General features: G+C 38.6%; 1 protein-coding gene and 1 long non-coding RNA gene across 3 annotated transcripts in view; one reads left to right on the top strand and one right to left on the bottom strand.

Annotated features, from left to right (window-relative positions):
• The window catches only part of LOC114252637 (transducin beta-like protein 2), an 85606-nt gene that overhangs the window by 44424 nt on the left and 22354 nt on the right, over window positions 1–18828 (top strand). Inside the window, exon 3 of one of the 2 annotated variants that reach the window (XM_028187202.2) lies at window positions 3180–3403. The exons of the other annotated variant lie outside the window; for it this stretch is intronic. Coding sequence (XP_028043003.2) covers window positions 3180–3403 — 224 coding nt within the window. The remainder of the gene's footprint in view (window positions 1–3179; window positions 3404–18828) is intronic. 2 annotated transcript variants of the gene reach the window in all.
• LOC149502537 (uncharacterized) lies at window positions 5819–7514 on the bottom strand. The gene is made up of 3 exons (XR_016323423.1): window positions 7167–7514; window positions 6575–6659; window positions 5819–5966 (listed from the first exon to the last, which is right to left on the bottom strand). It is a non-coding gene; the product is annotated as an uncharacterized LOC149502537 (long non-coding RNA).

Here is an 18828-nt window from a genome sequence, read left to right as displayed (position 1 = left end):
CAGCGATAAATGATATAAAAATTATACGATAATATTATTTATTTTATCGATGACATTGTTGTGGCTTACTCGGAAACAACCTAGTAATTCCTTACGTACAAGGTTTGTTTGTAACCGACCTTTTTTGACACTATTAGAAGTGATAATGGATAAAATTTGACAGCAATAGGTCCGAATTGTTAAATTTCTGTACCTAACGCTGTAAAGACAAGAAAATAATGCTAAATAAATTTGATTATGGTATTTATCTAAACTATCTTGATGTCGACGTTCAATATTTCAATAATTGTTACGTTATAATACTTATTGTAAAAATGAATATTTAATTTTTTTTATCTAATATTTAAAAAAAGAAAAGAAAAAGATATGCCCGCTGAGTTTCTTGCTAGTTCTTCTCAGGCCGGAGGCTGATTTGGCGGTAGTTCTTTTTGACGTTCAACAAGTATGTACTTTCATTTATGTTGAATAATTTTTTTTTGATTTGATTTGGTTCTTCGTGTATTGAAGCGGTTGAATTATTATACAATCTGGCATAATAGTATTGAATCGTTCAAATTTTCTTCATAGGCTGCCTAACCTCCGAGTGGCTTAACGTCAAAGTCTCTTTCGCAATCACAAAGGCTTGCACAAAACGGGGTGTTTCGTCATCAAAACCCAACACGCCCGCGGAGCCCCTCCGCGTCATATGTCGTGGCTCGCTGTATTGTGGAAGCTGAGTCAAGGAAACCTATCGATATATACAAGAGCTACTTATACTTTAAACAGTTTTTTTTAAATAATGCTATTTATATATTATTAGAAAATACTTTTTCGGGTTTCGCGAGTCGTAAATATAATTAAAACAGCATTTTTAAAATCTCGCATTTATTATTATTATATGATTTCTGACATTTCATATACTGACTGATCACGAAACCGTAAAAATAGTTATAAGTAATTGTTTTTTTTTTTTTTATGCTAGACGTGTGGCTCATGGCCCACCTGAAATTAAGCACAATTTGGGTACCACCACCCTTGACACGTCAGGTTAACGTCCCAATTTTTGAAACAGTTGCTCATTGCTAAATAATTTACTGATTTCGTTGTCTTACATAATCTCTATAAATAGTGATTGACTTATTTCAATGATCGTTAATGAATACTAAAATTCAATATAAGATAAGAACATAAATGAAATATGCATCAGCACACAAGCGACTTGCAAACACCTATTCAACTTATAACCTTAGCGTCATAAATATGTGTATATAAGTTCGTATGAATTTAACTCGCAACAAAAGCTTTAGTAACACAATTAACAATAATTGTGTAGTCGCCTACTCGCTGCCCACCAAAACCGAATCTGCGATGAAGCCTGGCCTCGGGGGCACCAACAATGACGATGGACCTTGAATTCAGTACGAGTGGATTCTAACAGACGAGTTTTTGTCTTGTTGCTGTTCGGATAAGAATCGCCTCTGGCTCATTATACATGTATGAACCGAGAGCCATGATTAAAATGTACATATCTATATATTAATACGTGAAGCAAAAACTTTGTGCCCCTCTTTACGAAAATTGCGCGAACGGAGGAGTATGAATTGAGTAGGAGGAGTGAGGAGTATTTCCCACACTTATAGAGAATATGCAGAAGAAGTGCAGAATGCTAATTTTTTTTTTAAATAATGCATAGAAGATACATTAAATCAATAAAAAAAGGATTACACACACTATCATATATTTGACATAACAACACATACATAAAAATATATGTACTCTTTGTTTACTGTCAATTGTAAAAGTTTTGTTATTGTTTAAAGTCTGTGGTCAAATTGAGAATAGATTAATATTGTTTGTCTTTAATATTATTTATCTATAGTGCAGTTTTGGCGAAATCTGTGATTATATTATATAAGTATAATTGTGTTTCAAAATAGAACCATAATAATGTTCAAAATTATAATTTCAATTCATTATAGTCGAATTTTGACTACTGCGTTCGATCACTAGTATAGGCATAGACAAATACGATATAAATGACGTAACGATGGCAGCGTGAGATACAGTTTTTTTGTTTCATGATTTAGGCAAACGCCTTCCTAGTTTCCTTGAGCGGGGGCCATTGAACGAAAAGACATCAACGCGCATGAAGAATAACACGAATAATCGTTTTGGTTAAAGATAGATTTCCAAATCAATCAATGGCGGCATCCGAGTTTGACTAATAACGCAATGACTAATAATAAAAACGCTTTAGTAACATCTAATAGTAAATACGTTTTAGATATTGAACTTCAATATCTTGGTTAACTGTTATCCATAAAACTGGTCAGGTCAGTTACGAATTAGCTTTACGGTAGAACTATAATAAACTGCCTGAAATCGAGAGGCCTTGGTACAGTGACTCAGTTTCGAAGTCTTAAGTGGTCCGTTGACCTTTTACCGGTTCTTACATTGCACACCCAAGCAAGTTACAAGCATTTGCAACAATCGAACTTATCCGTAAACAATTACTGAATAGTATCAAGGTTTGACTTTTGTTCTCCATCTTGTCTTCAATTGAAATTATATCATGACGGTATTTTACATATGTATATGGATGAAACGAACTTTGAATGAGGTTAAAAATCGCGTAAGAACTTTAAGGCTTAATTAAAATTATTCTTTTGTGAAATAATTAAAAAAAAAACATTTTATGGTCGGCCGTCAACTCTTAGTAAACTCGAAAAGAAAAAAAAAAAGAATATTTCTTTATCGTTATTCGTAAGCGGATTGAAACCTTCCCGAATACGCCACTATTATTGTTTCGTCTCCTCGTAGGAAAATTATCTGTTTCGTTGTTGTCTCAAAAACAATTACCTGTTCACTTGGCAATGAGAAATAAAAAGATAATGTGCATTTTTTGTTTTTGAAAATTTTGCGAGTTTATGAGCAGAAGACAATAGCGCGTTGCAAAAATTCTGCAGACAATTTACCTGAGAGATAAGAAATGGTTATTGTTCAAAAAATACCACAACTTCATCCGTTCAAATATCTGAACTTTTTTCTTTCGTTTAAAAACTAAACTAAAGCACGATATAATTACATATGTATAGTTAAGACGACTTTGGGATGACTTCGGCGATCTAGGCCAACGGCCCCGTTTGGAGAGCTCCCCGAAGTTAAAGTTTATGGCCCTTAATAGGTTGATTTTTTCTTAGATGGGTCAGTGATCCTTTGGGACATACGAGATCTGAGCCAGAAGGAGCACAGAACTTTACGTGTGAACATCGAGTTTGACCACGCCTCCCATGTGGCCTGGAGCCCGGACTCCAAGGCTTTCATCGTTCACACCGTACGAGAAAATAATATTATCGTCTACAAAATCGAGAAGAAGAAGGATGGCGCTATCGCTTCCGCCACGCCTGCTATCACTTTCGATAAGGTTAGTATTACGAATATTTATTTAGTCAATTTAATCATTTTGCAGTCGTCAATTTTAGTTATCTTTTTTTTGTAATTAAAGGATTTTTATTTATAATATTGACATATTACTGTTGGTAGAACCTTTTGTGAGTCCGCGCGGGTGGGTACCACCACCCTGCCTATATCTGCCGTGAAGCAGTAATGCGTTTCGGTTTGAAGGGTGGGGCAACCGTTGTAACTATTCGTGAGACCTTAGAACTTATATCTCAATTTGGATTGCGCATTTACGTTATAGATGTCTATGGGCTCCAGTAACCACTTAACACCATGTGGGCTGAGCTCGTCAACCCATTTAAGTAATAAAAAAAAACAAAGATTGGTCGACCAGGTCACATACTTGAGTTTACCTGGAGCCAACATGTCGCAACGTAAATGCGACCACCCATCTCGAGACATAAAGTATAATTTGCAATCGCTTAGGGATATAGTAATATAGCGTTGCACATAGGGAACGTAATTAAATACTATTAGCTAAATTCTGATAATTTAATTAACGTAATGGGTAATAATATCCTTAATAATAAAGTTCACGTAATTAGTTTATTGGCTTCTACGTTTAAAACAATATTTAAAAAAAACATGTTAATTATTCGTGTTCAATATTCAATATATTATTATAATATTAGGTACTTTGATATGAGCGATGAAGGATAGCATGGTATGATGACAAAAACCGAACCAAGGTACTTCCGGGTTCTACTGATAAAAATAGAAGAATAACGTTTATTTATCTTGGCATATAACAAAAGTATCTGCAATTATACTTAGAATCAAATACGCAATAAAAGATGACCTTGTAGCGAAAGCAAAATTTTTGTGATGACAAATTAGCGGATACAATGTACTTATTCTAATGTAACTAATGATTAATACTTTCTGAATATTTATACTTTTTTTATGGCTTAGCTGGGTGGACGAGCTCAGAACCCACCTGATGTTAAGTGGTTACTGGAGCCCATAGACATCTGCAACGTAAATGCGCCACCCACCTTGAGATATAAGTTCTAAGGTCTCAGTATATGTAGTTATAACGGCTGCCCCACCCTTAAAACCGAAACGCATTACTGCTTCACGGCAGTAATAGGAAGGGTGGTGGTACTTACACGCGCAGACTCACAAAAGGTCCTACCACCAGTAATTACGTTACATATTAATATAAATATGAACATTTTGTACTGTTAAGAGAATATAGCACACACTTCGTAGACTTAAATACTCTTAAAACTCATCTCAATACATATGTAGGATAAAATGTTAACCCGACACTTTTACAATGAATTATGAAGTGCGATGATAAATTTCACAGGAACAAACCTCTTTTAAATTCCTGTGAATAATAAATACTTCGTGTAAAATACCACGTGCGCATCTATTTCATTAATAGTAAAACATGTTGAATTATGCATTACCATAACGAAGTTTCCTCGATTGGCCCGAAGAATATCCACAAGGTTTTTCAATTTTTTTATAAAAAAAGAAGAAAAGTCTTGAATTAAATTTAAAGGTCATGCTCAAACAATGGCACTTATTTATACCACTTGAACTAGGTACCCATTTTAAGATCGTACAGGTATCAAAATTATAGTGGACAGAGTGAAGAATGAACCTTATCAGTGGTCAATAGAATAGCTATTCGGTCTCGATAAAAGTTAAGATATAGATATAAAATCATAAAAACACTGCACTGTTTACGTTCAATGCGGTTCGCTGAGCTTTTGCCTTGAATTAAAATAATCGATGATTCTCTGCTAAAGTCGTATCAATTCGCGACACGTTATCGTTCTAACCGTATTATGCCGGCCCACTTTTACTGGCGGTTTCACTGAATTCAACCAACAATTATATCTATGTTTATAAGCTTCGTGACACGCGAACACACGCCAGTTAGATTACATAAGCAGTTGTTATCTGACGCTATCGATAAAGCAGCTGCGTTGCAGTAAACGATACATGTGCGGATAATGCACAACTCTGTGCCATAGTATGTAGCCGAGTAATGTTTTATCGGCATCTATACAAATGTATAGGAGGTCAATAGGTCATAAGCTATCGAAATATATCGTAATGTTTTGATTTAGTGCGTTTTCTGTTATATACGACGCGCAATAACTCAGATATTGTGTCTCTGCACTCATTAGATAAATAACATAATAAATTGAACGTCAATTATTTAGAACGATAAAGTATAGTTTGTAATGGACCGTATCAATTTTAAACATCCTGAGTAGATTTTGGAATCGTTTAATAAAAACACACGTGCACGTTGTTAGCATGTAATTTAAAAACTAAATTATTGCACAATATTGAATTAGAAAGGAACACGCAAATAAATACAGATGTTTATTCTAAATACATTATACATAAGAACCCCTAATATTGTTTCAATAACATGTGAGTTTTGTAAAAGTAGTTGCCACATTATAAAACGGTAATAGCACGTGGTTGCATGTGTTTATTTCCTCTGCCTCCTATGGTACATGATTTGATTTAATAATTCAACGCTTGATTAGGTGGCGATGTTTCTGTTTGAAAATGGAACATAGAAATCTAGTCATTATTGGTTTTTATTTAAGTCTCTATTTAAATTGAACAGAGTTACAAATATAGAAAACATCTTAATTTAATTATTATTAGAACTTCGAAGCTTGTTTTCCACGAAAGAAAATTGCGTCTTAGTTTTTGCCACGAATTCATTCTGCATTAAAGATGTATCATTCGTCCTCTAGACAAAATTAATGGAAGAGCGCGCCTGCGTGTCACATTACAAAGTTTTTTGACCTTATTGTAACGTGGAGATGTTTGAACGAATTGTTTATTGGAGGTCAAAAAACTTTTGTTTTACAATGAAATAAAATATTCTTGTATTTTGTTGTAAATTCATGAGTTAGAAGTAAATGTTTTTTTTTTGTTGAGGGGTTAATAAACTAACTAACCAGAATGTTTTAATGGTAGTTTTATTTATTTCAGTAAAATGTAATTAAAGGTAGAGTATACTAAAAAACGTTAACATAATCGTTAATGAATTTGCACTAATCTCAGAAAAATCGGAAGCACTTTTAATTTTCATTCAACAAAGCATACAATGATCGTCCCGGATTCGTTTTGACGTAATACAGTGAAATACACTTACGTTTAATTTAGGAGATCCGAAAATAGGTGGGCGTCATATTGTAAACTCATGCACAGAGCAATGGCCGAATGGCCGCTTCGCCTCGCTGAAAATTCAAATAACAGTCTGGCTGAATAATTCAATAAGTCTACTCGTTTAATATGTGTACGGAAAACGGAATTTTTACATCAAAGACTTTTCGCATTTCACAACGAATCACGGATTTTCGTAATGTTTATTTTGAAGAATAAATTTCGAATGTCACTTAAGACGTGCCCTCTTCTATGTATAGGTGACATTTAGAAGTACAACATCTTTATATTATCTATCTATATATTAATACGTGAAGGAAAAACTTTGTATCCCTTTTTACGAAAATTGCGCGGACGGTGGAGTATGAAATTTCCCACACTTATGGAGAATATAGAGAAGGAGTGCAGAATATTAATATTTTTTAAAATTATGCCTAAAAAATAAATTAAATCAATAAAAAAAACATTACACACACTACCATGTATTTGACGCAACACGTATGCATACTATTTATTTATTGTCAAACTTTTGTTCTTGACGTCTGTGGTCAAATTGAAAATAGACTAAATATCAAACTTACAATTTCAATTAATTATAATCGAATTTCGACTACTGCGGGACCACTAGTACACTTAAAATTTCTACTTATTATGTACTGTTTTCCTCTACCTATACGCTGATAGACCAAATACGCACGAACGGGCAATGCGCTTATATATTAAAAGCTTACTATTCTATCACAGTATTTGATCTTAAATAAAACGAAAGACAAATGACAGATAGAAAGACACTCATGTAATATTTTATGAAGTACAAAATGAAATTTCTACTGGTGACCGAGTGTCGGGCGTAAGGTGAGACCGAGCTGGCACGAGCAGACACCGCCATCTCGCTTATTTATGCCAAAATAATATTATTGAACCAAAGAAATCGGCTTCATTTTGTAGTTTGATGATTTCCAAAGAATATGTAAACAAATGTTAATGGAATAAACGTCGTATGAAACACGGTCTTTGTCCGGCTCAATGCCGCGGCGATTGACTCTCAAGCATGGTAGATAACCTTGGTTGTTTAGCTGCTTTTTGTCCTTATCGCTGTATGATTACGAAAGCTATCATCAACAATCAGTGCAATTAGACTTACTATAAATGCTACGCAAATCGATACAAGTTTTAGATACAGCATAATTGCTTTTTATAGTGTGAAAATAGTGGACATTTTTCTTTGCCATTGTAAACAGACAATCATTTTATTTATTTTTTCCTCCTACCTATGCTGATAGCTTTGAGAGGCTATTTCATTCGCCCTAACATGTAGGTGAGCTCACGGGGCTCAAACCGGAGTGTTGCTAACACTGGCCCTAGCAAGAACAGTGCTTCGCAGAATCTACCACCGGATCGGAAACACGACCCACTGAGAAGATCCGGCGAGAAACTCAGTGGGCTGGGACTATCATACTGTCCTATATTATAGTAAGGGTTACCGTTACCGTCGCTCACTTGTCGACGCAATAAATAAAATGGGCAGAGCCAAGCTGGTGCCTATCGCTGACTGCTCACCAGAAATCTCGTTTGAAGAAAGACAACATGTATTTCTCAATAGGCATAGCGCTCTCTTCTAAATCATCACGTCATTATGGATCCTCCCGATCCATTAACGGTGCTTTTAGGTACCACAAGCACCGGTCACCGTCCTCGTCGAACCCGTCGCTTGCGACGAAGGGCTCGACGAGCGTATTAACCCATAGACACAGCCCACTTAGTTTCTCGCCGGATCTTCTCAGTGCGTCGCGTTTCCGATCCGGTGGTAGATTCTGCGAAGCACTAATCTTGCAAGGGCCAGTGTTAGCAGCACTCCGGTTTGAGCCCCGTGAGCTCCCCTACATGTTAGGGCGAAGCTGATATAGCCTATGCTGATAACCTCTCTAGAAAAAAAAAAAAAAAGCTAAATCATTCTTATTTCGCTTGGTACAACAAACAGCGTTTAACTTATAACATAAATTTTATGATAAAAGGAAGTGATTGCGGTCGCCGAGATGAAAGATGCAATAACGTGCATTATTTTGAATAATCACGATTTCATGCCTAAGTAAAACTATGAAGATGTATCTTTCTAGAATTAAATATTTAACACGAACATACACGAAGAGGAGAATTTTCATTACTTTCAGTTGTAAAAAGCGAAAGCAAAGAAGAAAAAGAAAGAAACACCCAATTTACATTAAATTGTGAAAATCGACTAAGTTATGTTCAGCATTCACTACGGAATTCTTTGCATCATCGGAAATGTTTTAGACCGGTTTTTCTTTTTGTTTGCTTGTGTGGGTTGATGTCTACAAACATTGAACCAATTTGGATAATATGTAGCTTTCAAAGATATTTTAAATACATTATGCTAAAATTTGGGGCTTTTTTAATAAGCGTGTATTAACTATTAGGAATAGCAGCTCTGAACTCTTGGCTTTATAGATTATCAACAGCGCCATAACAGTGCAAAATAGAATTAGTACCACGTTTATCAGTTTATCGTTTATTATAAGGGTTTTAGTATTAACTTTCAATACTGAACCCAAATATTAAAATGAAACTAGCATCCGTTAATATAATTAACCAACAATCACACTTTATTTCATTGTATATAATGGTTATGATTAAAAGGATTAAACGATAAAAATCAATTGTAGTTCACTCAACTATATAATATCTAGATCTATAAACGATATTAGTACTAACATATATACATAGTTTGAAGCCGTCGTAGTCTAAGCGATAAGACACCTGGTGAACCCGTATTAAGTGATGCGAATGTGTTATAAACAAGCTTTAATTGTATGTAATTATGATGATATCAAAATCGGTTTTGCATATTATCCTCTTTGTCCACAAACACAGGTTTGGTAGGCAGCGGCTTGGCTCTGCCCCTCTGGCTCTCATCCAAACCAGCCTTTAGGTTAAGGTAGTTTTCATGTTAATTTAGAGTTTTTGTTTTATTATTATTATTATTATTTGATTTTTTGTTTTTATTATTATTATTATTTGTTTTTTTGTTTTTATTATTATTATTATTGTTTTAGTCCGAGATTAGTTATTATTTTTATTTAATTTTAGTATAAATGAAATGTTAATGGAATGTAATGAAGACGTATAATATGGATGTAAAATCTTAAGAAAATTGAATAAATTAAAAAAAAAAAAAAAGCTGAAGTCGTGGGCGACGGTAACTACTCACCATCAGGTGGGTTGTATGCTCATCTGCCTACAAAGGCAATAAAAAAGAACGTTCGCTTTTGCGATGCCGCTACGGTGATACACAATGAAGTCAATCTCCAAAAACGATTCACTTACCTTTTTTTTTTTTTTTTTTTTTTTTTTTTTTTTTTTTTTTTTTTTTTTTTTTTTCCTACCTATGCTGATAGCCTTGAGAGGCTATTTCAGCTTCACCCTAACGTTTGTAGGTGAGCTCGCGGGGCTCAACCGGAGGGTTGCTAACACTGACCCTAGCAAGAGCAGTGCTTCGCAGAATCTACCACCGGATCGGAAACGCGACCCACTGAGAAGATCCGGCGAGAAACTCAGTGGGCTGTGTCTATGGGTTAGTTCGCTCGTCGAGCCCTTCGTCGCAAGCGACGGGTTCGACGAGGACGGTGACCGGTGCTTGTGGTGCCTAAGAGCACCGTTAATGGATCAGGAGGATCCGTAATGACGTGCTTTGGGCGACGTCGACGGTTTACCATTCGGTCTACTGGGTCGGGTATGTAATTTCCAGCGGCTACGATGAGAGGGTTCTCATGTCGTGCCGCCTTCTCAAAATGGCGCAGCGATGCCGACTGTAGATACTTACTAAATGAGTCGAGCTCCAGGTCATCGTGGAGATCCACATTCCTAAGGAACCATGGCGCTCCGACGGCTATCCTGCAGAATTTTGATTGAATAACCTGAAGGGATTTCAAGTGGGTGCGGGCTGCGTGAGCGAACACTACGCTTGCATACGTCATGACGGGGCGTATACAAGTTTTGTAGAGAGTTACCTTATTGCGGAGGGACAGTTTGCTTCGACTACAAAGCATTGGATAGAGTCGTCCTAGAATAAACGCGGCGCGGTCGCGTACCGTTTTTATATGGGGACGGAATGTCATCCCTCTGTCGAGGGTGACGCCTAGATATTTGACCTTCGAGACCCACGGTATGGGCTGGCCAAAGAGAGTGATGGGACTAACGGCGGAGGTGTTTGCGCGCCTACTACGCAGTGGGATGCTCGAAGTGATGTTCGGAGGGCGACCCCTTTTGAAGAGCACCGCTGCGCTTTTCGTGGGGTTGATGTCAATTCGCCACTTCCGGAACCACTGTCCCATGGTGGCTACTGCGATCTGGAGTCGCCGATGAAGCAGCGACATCTTCCTACACGAGTAGTAGATAGCCGTGTCATCGGCGAAGAGCGCTAGATGGGTCTCCGGAGACCGGGGTATATCATTGATATACAAACTAAATAATAACGGGGAGAGCGCGGAGCCTTGCGGGACTCCGGCAGTCAGTTGACGGGGACGAGAACGAGTTCCCTCTACTCGATATCGAAACGAACGGTTCGACAAGAAGTCTCGTATGATGAGCACGAGTCTGTCTGGCACTCCCATGTTGTACAGTTTGTAAATTAAACCGTTGTGCCAGACTTTGTCGAACGCCTTCGCGATGTCGAAGAAGAGGGCGCCGGTCGGGATTTGTTTACGCCTATTTAGTCCTATCAGGATGTGCTCCGTGAGGCGGTGCACTTGTTGTACGCACGAGTGTTTAGAGCGGAATCCGAACTGTTCGTCTATGAGAATTTTGTTCGCGGTAACAAAATCCCAGAGGCGTTTCCTAAGGAGCCGTTCGTAAATTTTTCCTATCGTCGAGAGGAGACTAATCGGACGGTAACTAGATGTTTCGTTTGTCGGTTTGCCCGGCTTATGTATACCGATAACGTCCGCTTCTTTCCACACCGCGGGAAAGATGCAGTGCGTCATAGCGGCATTTAAAATTGTAACCAACATTGCTATCAGTTGGACTGGCAAGAGTTTTAGCGCGCGGTTGCGGATGCCGTCGGAGCCGGATGCCTTCCTAGGTTGGAGATTGTGGATCGCGTCTCTAACTTCGTCAGTGGTAATGGGGGGTAACGCGTCAGAGGGCGGCAGGGAAGCTCTGCGCTCGACCTCCCTGTCGACTAACTCGGTGTGTTCGGGGTCCGCGTGTTGAGTGCTGGTGGTGCACTGCTCTTGCAGTGCATCGGCCAGCAGCTCAGCCTTGTCATCGTCATCGAATGCCGGTGGTTGGCCTGAAGGGCGTACGAGGGGAGGCATAGTAGCGGTAGTTTCGGATTTGAGAGTCCTAGCTAGTCGCCAGTATGCTTGGTGGGAGGGCGCGAGTTGTTCTAAATAACTATGCCAATTATCGTTACGCGCGTCGCTTAGGCGGGAGTGGACTTCGCGTTGTAGACGACGCATCCGAATCCGGTTTGAATGCGTGGGAAGCCGATCGTAGGCCCGGATTGCCGCGTTCCTAACTCTTAAGAGATTCCTAAGTTCGGAGGATAGTCTGATGCGGTGGAAGCTGTCCTCCACATCGACTTCTTTTGAAGATCTAATGATCGCGGAAGAGATGTGATCGGTAATGATGTTTATGGATTCGACGGTGTCCTCGGGGGATAGATTCGAATCCGGGCCGTAAGGGAGGATTGGCGGAGCGGCTTCGGCTAGGCACGTGCCCAGCTTATTCCAATCCACCATGGTCCTCGTAACAGTGACTGGGTTGTGAGGGCGACCGAGCTGCATAAGAACAGGTCGGTGGTCTGAGTCGATTCACTTACCAAGCCATCGTACTTTTTACTTTTCGTTTACGTGACTGAATCCCATGTTGCCCTTTCGAATAACAATACTTTTGTCTTACTTTGTGAACAACCAGCACGAAAATATTTCTGCGAATTTTTTTTACAATCCCCATATACTTTAAAAAAGGTTTTATTACACTCAAAATTTAAAAGTTCAATAACTCCTTCATAATAATGTTTACAGTTTTTCAAATTGCTGCTTTTTTTTTTTTTTTTTTTTTCCTACCTGTGCTGATAGCCTTGAGAGGCTATTTCAGCTTCACCCTAACGTTTGTAGGTGAGCTCGCGGGGCTCAACCGGAGGGTTGCTAACACTGACCCTAGCAAGAGCAGTGCTTCGCAGAATCTACCACCGGATCGAAAACGCGACCCACTGAGAAGATCCGGCGAGAAACTCAGTGGGCTGTGTCTATGGGTTAGTTCGCTCGTCGAGCCCTTCGTCGCAAGCGACGGGTTCGACGAGGACGGTGACCGGTGCTTGTGGTGCCTAAGAGCACCGTTAATGGATCAGGAGGATCCGTAATGACGTGCTTTGGGCGACGTCGACGGTTTACCATTCGGTCTACTGGGTCGGGTATGTAATTTCCAGCGGCTACGATGAGAGGGTTCTCATGTCGTGCCGCCTTCTCAAAATGGCGCAGCGATGCCGACTGTAGATACTTACTAAATGAGTCGAGCTCCAGGTCATCGTGGAGATCCACATTCCTAAGGAACCATGGCGCTCCGACGGCTATCCTGCAGAATTGTGATTGAATAACCTGAAGGGATTTCAAGTGGGTGCGGGCTGCGTGAGCGAACACTACGCTTGCATACGTCATGATGGGGCGTATACAAGTTTTGTAGAGAGTTACCTTATTGCGGAGGGACAGTTTGCTTCGACTACAAAGCATTGGATAGAGTCGTCCTAGAATAAACGCGGCGCGGTCGCGTACCGTTTTTATATGGGGACGGAATGTCATCCCTCTGTCGAGGGTGACGCCTAGATATTTGACCTTCGAGACCCACGGTATGGGCTGGCCAAAGAGAGTGATGGGACTAACGGCGGAGGTGTTTGCGCGCCTACTACGGAGTGGGATGCTCGAAGTGATGTTCGGAGGGCGACCCCTTTTGAAGAGCACCGCTGCGCTGCGCTGCTTTCGTGGGGTTGATGTCAATTCGCCACTTCCGGAACCACTGTCCCATGGTGGCTACTGCGATCTGGAGTCGCCGATGAAGCAGCGACATCTTCCTACACGAGTAGTAGATAGCCGTGTCATCGGCGAAGAGCGCTAGATGGGTCTCCGGAGACCGGGGTATATCATTGATATACAAACTAAATAATAACGGGGAGAGCGCGGAGCCTTGCGGGACTCCGGCAGTCAGTTGACGGGGACGAGAACGAGTTCCCTCTACTCGATATCGAAACGAACGGTTCGACAAGAAGTCTCGTATGATGAGCACAAGTCTGTCTGGCACTCCCATGTTGTACAGTTTGTAAATTAAACCGTTGCGCCAGACTTTGTCGAACGCCTTCGCGATGTCGAAGAAGAGGGCGCCGGTTGGGATTTGTTTACGCCTATTTAGTCCTATCAGGATGTGCTCCGTGAGGCGGTGCACTTGTTGTACGCACGAGTGTTTAGAGCGGAATCCGAACTGTTCGTCTATGAGAATTTTGTTCGCGGTAACAAAATCCCAGAGGCGTTTCCTAAGGAGCCGTTCGTAAATTTTTCCTATCGTCGGGAGGAGACTAATCGGACGGTAACTAGATGTTTCGTTTGTCGGTTTGCCCGGCTTATGTATACCGATAACGTCCGCTTCTTTCCACACCGCGGGAAAGATGCAGTGCGTCATAGCGGCATTTAAAATTGTAGCCAACATTGCTATCAGTTGGACTGGCAAGAGTTTTAGCGCGCGGTTGCGGATGCCGTCGGAGCCGGATGCCTTCCTAGGTTGGAGATTGTGGATCGCGTCTCTAACTTCGTCAGTGGTAATGGGGGGTAACGCGTCCGAGGGCGGCAGGGAAGCTCTGCGCTCGACCTCCCTGTCGACTAACTCGGTGTGTTCGGGGTCCGCGTAAATTGCTGCTGCTCTGCAAGAAAGTTCGAAGAAATACCGCAACTGGTCAAAGCTGTTGTTACAAATTTAAAATAACTGCAGCTTTTTTTGTATGCATTGTGTCAGTTAATTGTTGAATTGCCACGTTTTAGTCTGTTCATATAGTTTTATTTAATACACCGTTTGCCACCGGAATAGAGTTCAAAATCTGCATTACCAACGTTTATTTTTATTGTGTTATTGCTTATCCTTCTTTAAATGAGTACACAGTAGTAGCAGTATACAGTCGTGAGTGTCAGCTACCACCACTTAAGATCAAATGATCCTTAGGATCGCTGCTTCCGGGTATAATAATCTTATCTGTAAAAATATTTACATGTTGAAAGATATTTATGTTAACAATTTGCGGCTTTACTGGATACATTTTCATTTTGAAATCCATAGATGTAACTTCCAATTTAAAGAAAAATAGTTTTTATTACTGGCATATAACCTATCATAAAACGCTAGTTATAAGGCAAAGTAATTTGTTGCAGTGGAAACAAATTACATATATTCATATTATGATTACAATATAATACAGAAGTTACAATATAATAATAGACGGAAGATTTTTATTTCCGTATGTAGTCCAACAAATAGCAATTTCAAGTAAATTTGCCTAGCGGTTTTTAAACACGACCATATTACATAAGACATTATTATACTTGTTCCATAATAATAAATATGTATTGAAATTCGCAACAATAACATTAAACAATTCGAGAACAAAACGTTTTCGCTCTGCAATGAACTGTTGCATAACAATAATACAATTATACTACTTTTCATTAAATGGTATTTATTTTGTGTCACAGGTCCACATAACACAGACAATGGAAACAGTTATAGCAAATAATGGGAATACACTTGCATTGCGCACAATATGTGTATACTGTTGGAATCGTCTGCCCCACTAGGCCGGTGCATTACTCATTGTTATTTTTTTTTATAAGTCGTAGGTGTGATTAATATCGGAGAATTAATGTTATTAAGCGTGCTATTTTGAGTGGTAAACCCTATGATTCGTGAATTTTGCTTACTTACAAATTAATATTCATGAAATCGGTCCGTGGTCCGCATGACGTAGTACGATCATTAGTAATAAATTTATTACTATGATTTTAATCGAGATAGATACTGTATATATTATTATACGTTTTTTTTTTAAATTCTAAGTTTTTATTTTAATTGTTTGGGGTAACCATGTTCACACTGTGATTAAATTTATTTAAATGGGTTAGTGATATAATCGGACACGTGTACAGTTGAGTTGGGCCTTTTATTTTTCTCTTACGTTCCTCATCGAGACATAATTCTTAATATCCAACATTATTGCAAATGAGCTGAAATTTTGTTACTTCGTTGCTCTAATAGTCACCTTTACTTTCTTAACTAACTGCCTCTTATTGGAACGAAGTTCCTTACGGCAGGCTTGGAGGGGATAGGGATTTTGCTGCGCGACCGAACTGAAAAAAATGTGATAGTAAAACCGTAAGAAAAAATCCGTGGAAAAAAGTGCGTGGAATAAAACCGTTAAATGAGACGTGCGCAGGCGCGACAGTCGTATACACAAGCGAGTAGTGTATAATACCTTTCTCTTTCTCCCTCTTTCTTTTCGTTCTCTCATCCCTTCTCTCTATTTTGTAATTATTTCTATTTCTATGTAATTTTATGTTGTCAAACAAAAATAAAGATAATCTTTTGTTATTTTAATTGATAATTTGAATTACGATTTTATTTTTATTTTACGTAATTTATTATTTCCTAAAATACTGAATTTCCTAAATACTTTCCTGTACTTAAATAAAAACTAATCAGCAAAATTTAAGAGAAAAATCAAGAAAACCAACATAAAATTGAGCACGATATTTTTTTTGCAAATTGTGTCGATTCTACATTAGCCGAAGGAACTTCGTTCCTACCTGGTGTCCCACGACACCACATAATTAGTTTTTTTTATATTTTTAGTACTGTGCATTATGTTGACTCGTACGTTTTTTTTTTTATCTACCTATTCTAGTTACCTCAGGGGCTATACTAGATTCGCTGAACGAGTGAACGTAGTGAGCTCACGGGGCTCTAACCTGGTGACGTTGTTAACACTAGCCCTAGGAAGAACAGTGCTTTGTTGAATTGTGCGCTTCGCAGCCATACTATACTCAGACTTTAGAACTCCAATGTCAAGGTGGGTGGCGGCATTCACATTGGTCGAAGAGCTCCGGTAACCACTTAACATCAGGTGGGCCTTAAGCTCGCCCACCCATATAAGCAATAAAAAAAAGAAAAAAAATCTAAAACCGGAATCGAAACGCGACCCACTGAGAAAATCCGGCGAGTGGGCTGTGTCTGTCGGTTAATTTACTCGATGAACCTTTCGTCACAATGACGAAGTACTTGCTTGAGGTACCTAAAAGCACCGATAGTGGATCGGGAGGATCCGATATGACGTGCTCGTACGAGTTGGTAGCACCTATCTGCTACGAAGTAAAAAGGTCTGGTTCTGGTTTTAAGGCTAGAAAGGCAATGCAATTGTTACTTCCACGTCATGCTGTTAAAATAAATCATTATAGAACCCTTCAATACGTTCGTTCAGTTTGCACACAAGAAAACTATTAATGCACACTTACACAATCATATTATTCAAGGGTCATACAAATGTGCTTGCGTAATGTCTTATTACATTTGCGGTTATTGAAATTACGATACCTTGTAATCTGTTCTGTAATTTTCCGTGAAGGCGATTTAGCACGAATTATATAGTAAAGATTTTGGTTGTTATGTGTTAAAAGATAGTCACATCGGGATTTATTTCATATCATATAGAAGTGACATAGGAAATGCGTATTTTAATGTGAACCTCACGCCACAATGCTCTGTATATAGTTTGGCTTAATCTATGAAAATATTTCACTGACGCAAGGTTTTCTAATCACTTAAACAGAAATGCATTAGTAAATTGATCATATTAGACAAGGAAGTAAGAATACTTAGATTTAAATATAATTAAAAATAATTAATTAATAATTTTAGAATACGAATATCTCATTTTGTTATTGAAAAGTATACATACTCATAGTATATAATTAAAAAAAAGAAGAAAAAACGCATCGAAGAAATTATCGTGCCTTTGTAAAACAATAACAACAATAATTCCTATTACGAAATATAATAATCGGAAATAAACTAAAATAATCGAATTAAAAACAAACAACAGGTGTGTCATCGAGTACTTAATTACGCGCATTCATTTATTTCAATAGTCCGTTCGCGTGACTCACACGGTACTACAGTGAGTGATAAGGCTGCATTGTTCGGAACTCTTAATCATTGGAAAATGTAAACAGCGTACGTTTCCTTCGCTAATTACCTATAAAAAAACTGAATCCGCGGTGAAAGTTTTCTATTCGATTCGTTACATGTCATGGGAATGTGTCGAGACATTCGAACATATCGATTCGGTACACGAGACAATCTTGATTGATTACGATTAAAAACAAAACGCAAACGCGTTGCTGACGAAGTTTAATGAACTCATGACTTTGAATAAACTTTTAAATTCCAATTAAAATACTGAAATTAGTTTCAGTACAAAAAGCGTATCGTATATTGTGTACTATTGTGTTACAGAATTCGGCCTGAATGCGAGATATTTACGAATGAAATGTAATATGATGTTTGGGTGTACGCGACTACACCAAATTGGTTTTCACGCGAGTCCTGGATCGATTTCATGAATAAATTTGGATTGGAGCCTATAGCAAGTCATCAGATCTAAAATCACTGTCTAATGCTATGGGTATATGACGGGATAGTAGTTAATAACAGTAGCTGGATAAGGTTTTTTTTTATTGCTTAGATGGGTTGTCGAGCTCACAGCCGAACCGGTGCCAAGTGGTTACTGGAGCCCATAGATATCCACAACGTAAATGCGTCACCCACCCTGAGATATAAGTTCTAAGATCTCAAGTATAGTTACAACGGCTGCCCCGCCCTGCAAACCGAAACGCATTACTGCTTCACGGCAGAAATAGGCAGGGTGGTGGTACCTACCCGGGCGGACTCACAATAGGTCCTACCACCAGTAATTACGCAAATTATAATTTTGCGGGTTTCACTTTTATTACACGATGTTATTCCTTCACCGTGGAAGTCATGTCCATATTTTCAGATTAATAACAGAATAGTTCATGATTCTTGAATAAATATACAGTTTATCGATACTTAAAGACGTCGGAAGACTAAGCCATAACAAACAATAAAACTACTCTTTCTCACAAACGATTGCAACCCACACATAATAATATACGT

This window comes from Bombyx mandarina, chromosome 08, assembly GCF_030267445.1.
Source record: "Bombyx mandarina strain Sakado chromosome 08, ASM3026744v2".
NCBI classification, from domain to species: Eukaryota; Metazoa; Arthropoda; class Insecta; order Lepidoptera; family Bombycidae; genus Bombyx; species Bombyx mandarina.
Note: the sequence above shows the minus strand (reverse complement) of the source record. Positions and strands in the feature narration are given on the sequence as shown.